General features: G+C 37.1%; 1 protein-coding gene across 1 annotated transcript in view; it reads left to right on the top strand.

Moving 5' to 3' along the window:
* Positions 1-245: 245 nt before the first annotated feature.
* ORC2 (origin recognition complex subunit 2) overlaps positions 246-2675 on the top strand; it is a gene marked incomplete at its 5' end in the record, with an annotated part of 14351 nt that continues 11921 nt past the window's right edge. The window contains 4 exon segments of the mRNA XM_072418727.1: positions 246-395; positions 486-572; positions 1575-1667; positions 1747-1778. Of these exon segments, the coding sequence (XP_072274828.1) occupies positions 246-395; positions 486-572; positions 1575-1667; positions 1747-1778 (362 nt within the window).

Genomic DNA, 2675 nt, shown 5'->3' with positions numbered 1-2675 from the left:
TAAAAGGCATTGTAAGGCTTAGTACCCACGATCAGATCTGCTGCTAGTTTTTTGACCGACAAACTGATGTGATTGATTTTCCCCTTTGGCAATTCATCAGAAGTCCCCATTCCAATCAGATGCCATCAGATTTAAAAAATGAATATAGGGTAAAATCTGCCTAAATGTAATATCTCAAAGCAATCATATTTCTTAGGATTTCTTTGGGTTCTCTTTTCACAATGTTATCACTATTGTCATTTTAGGAGTTAGACTAAGGAACAGCACAAAGGCTCAGAAAATAACAAATGCAAAAAGTCTAACCAAGAATGTCAGCGAGCCTTACACTGAGAGTGAAGCTGTGGATATCTGGAAGGAAAAGGACTATGTGGAAGTATTAGGAGTGAATGTTGAAGGTGGGTTCATTAAACGTTGGGTCAACACATTGTGCTCATTGGTCTTCATTGCCAGTTTATTAATGCTTTCTGTTTTATTTCCTAATGCAGATAATTTAGAAAATGGTCCTGGAACAGGAGGAGGAGATGTCTACTCTTTCCAGACCACTAAACGCTCAAACAAAATGGCTCAACTCGGTAAACTATTTTCAGTGTTTTATCTGGAGAACGGCAGCTAAATGAAATCTCTTTAGAATAATTTAAGCTTTTAGAACAACAGTCATCCCACAGTGCCATATTGCATGGGTAATTTCTTTTTTGAGGAATAAATAACCATATACATTTTTAAGATCAGTCTGTCAATCCTATAGTTTTTTTTTTTTTTACAGACGTTGTCCAATTTTATGTTTTGGTTATTTGATCATCAAGATTATAATTCTTGACTCCATTCCGAGCTACTTGGATGTCTGTTTAGGACAGTATCTTATGACCGAACAAACTCCCATGTGGTCTAACAGCATGTTTTTACCTGCAGCAGGATTGAGCGATCACACAGCTCCCAGCAATCTGTAGGGTCTCCCCCGAGGCAGCATTTCACTTGCAAGAGGAAGCAGTAACTGCACCACAACCTTACTACCAGTCTGAACATAGCCTAACTCTCTAATGTCTACTAAAAACTAAAATAATCTTTATGTGAGTCTGATCATTTGAACCAAAATTTGTGTTTACTGGAAATCTCTAAATTAAACATGTACTTATGAATATAATTCATATTATTACTACACAAGCCACTTTGTATGTTATAATAATTTTATCAAACAATCAGTGACGATCAGGAACGGCCACTTTCTATGTTAATGAAGTTCAGCACAGAGGTTGTTTGTCCTTCCCTATCCATAGAATAGAACAAGTGCTGTGTGTACTGTGCTCATTCATTCATCTGTCACTGGAGACGATTATGAATGATAATTTCCAGTGATAAAAATTCTATGTGTGTACGTTGCATAATGACATTAGTAGTTGGAGCTGACTATATAGAACAGAAGCTGGTTAGGCTAACTGAGTTTGCTACATATAATGCAATGTAATAAATTCCTTCTGAACAGGAATTAAAAGATTAAAAAGAATTTAGGTGTAAATGGTTGAATAAATATGAAACTGCTTTTTGTAATCTTGCTTTTTTATTTATTTATTTTCAAGCCTCTGAGATGGCCAGAACTCCTGGTAAAACCGTCACCTTTTCTACAGCAGATAGTCCTGAGGAAGCTGTCAGCCCACCTCCAAATAACAAAAGTATGTATTGCAGTATGAAATGTTTTAAGAATACAGGGTTAACTAACTTGTAATTAATGTGTCTGGTTTTATTCAACAGAGCAAACTGCATTAAATAAAACTCCTTCTAAGGTAAGGACAAGTTTAACTTGTGTTTCATTTCCATTTGCACTTTAATTATGAAGAAATGATCAGATATAAAACACCTTCATTCTAGCCACACTTATGCACTGCTGTCGGGTGGAGGGGTCCAGCACTTCTCTTTGGCTATGTACACACATTAGATTTTACGTGTCCTTTCCTACAACAAAAAACTGAAAGATGCATGAATAAGTGCTGTACATACAGTGCTGTTCTGCTCTATAGTGAGGGAAGAGAACGAGCATCTGGTCCCCCGCTGTGCTCTCTCCTCTTCTCTTGCATTGCGGTTGTTTGTGGATTTGTCAGGATCTATCCATGAACGACTTCGGACAGCCGCTGTACACACACCAGATTCTCGTCCGATACTAGCCCTGAGGTGAAAATCATCTGACGTGTGTACGTAGCCTTAGTCTGGTCTGTCAGGTATTTGAGCATGGCTGCCAAATAAAGGGACAGAGACAGAATTTCCAACTGTTCTAACTTTGTTTTTGATCATCCAACGTTTTCACAGGGATGGTGTTGGAGTGGAGATTTTGTCCCTGTGTACATCTCAACCAACAAGCAGCCCACTCAGCTTCATGTTTCTAAACCTATTACAGACAGAATGGTAGACTAATCTGTCTAATTAGTTCTTTATGGTAGACTTCATATGTACTATTTCATATTTTTTTAGATATCCCAGAGCTAAATTTGTCTGAAATATAAAAGGTAATCATTACCTGTCAAAATGACTATTCAGTATCTTCAGTATCACCATTTTTTTATGGCTGGTGCTATATTTGTTCAGCCATTATCCAGAGTCTGCTTCATTTTATGCAAGCATTAGATTTTGACCCAGAGATGAATGAATTATGCCAATGTCTTTGAAGTAACTTTTTGTGTTTATTT

Source organism: Pyxicephalus adspersus, chromosome 7 (genome assembly GCF_032062135.1).
Source record: "Pyxicephalus adspersus chromosome 7, UCB_Pads_2.0, whole genome shotgun sequence".
In the NCBI taxonomy this organism is placed as follows: Eukaryota; Metazoa; Chordata; class Amphibia; order Anura; family Pyxicephalidae; genus Pyxicephalus; species Pyxicephalus adspersus.
Note: the sequence above shows the minus strand (reverse complement) of the source record. Positions and strands in the feature narration are given on the sequence as shown.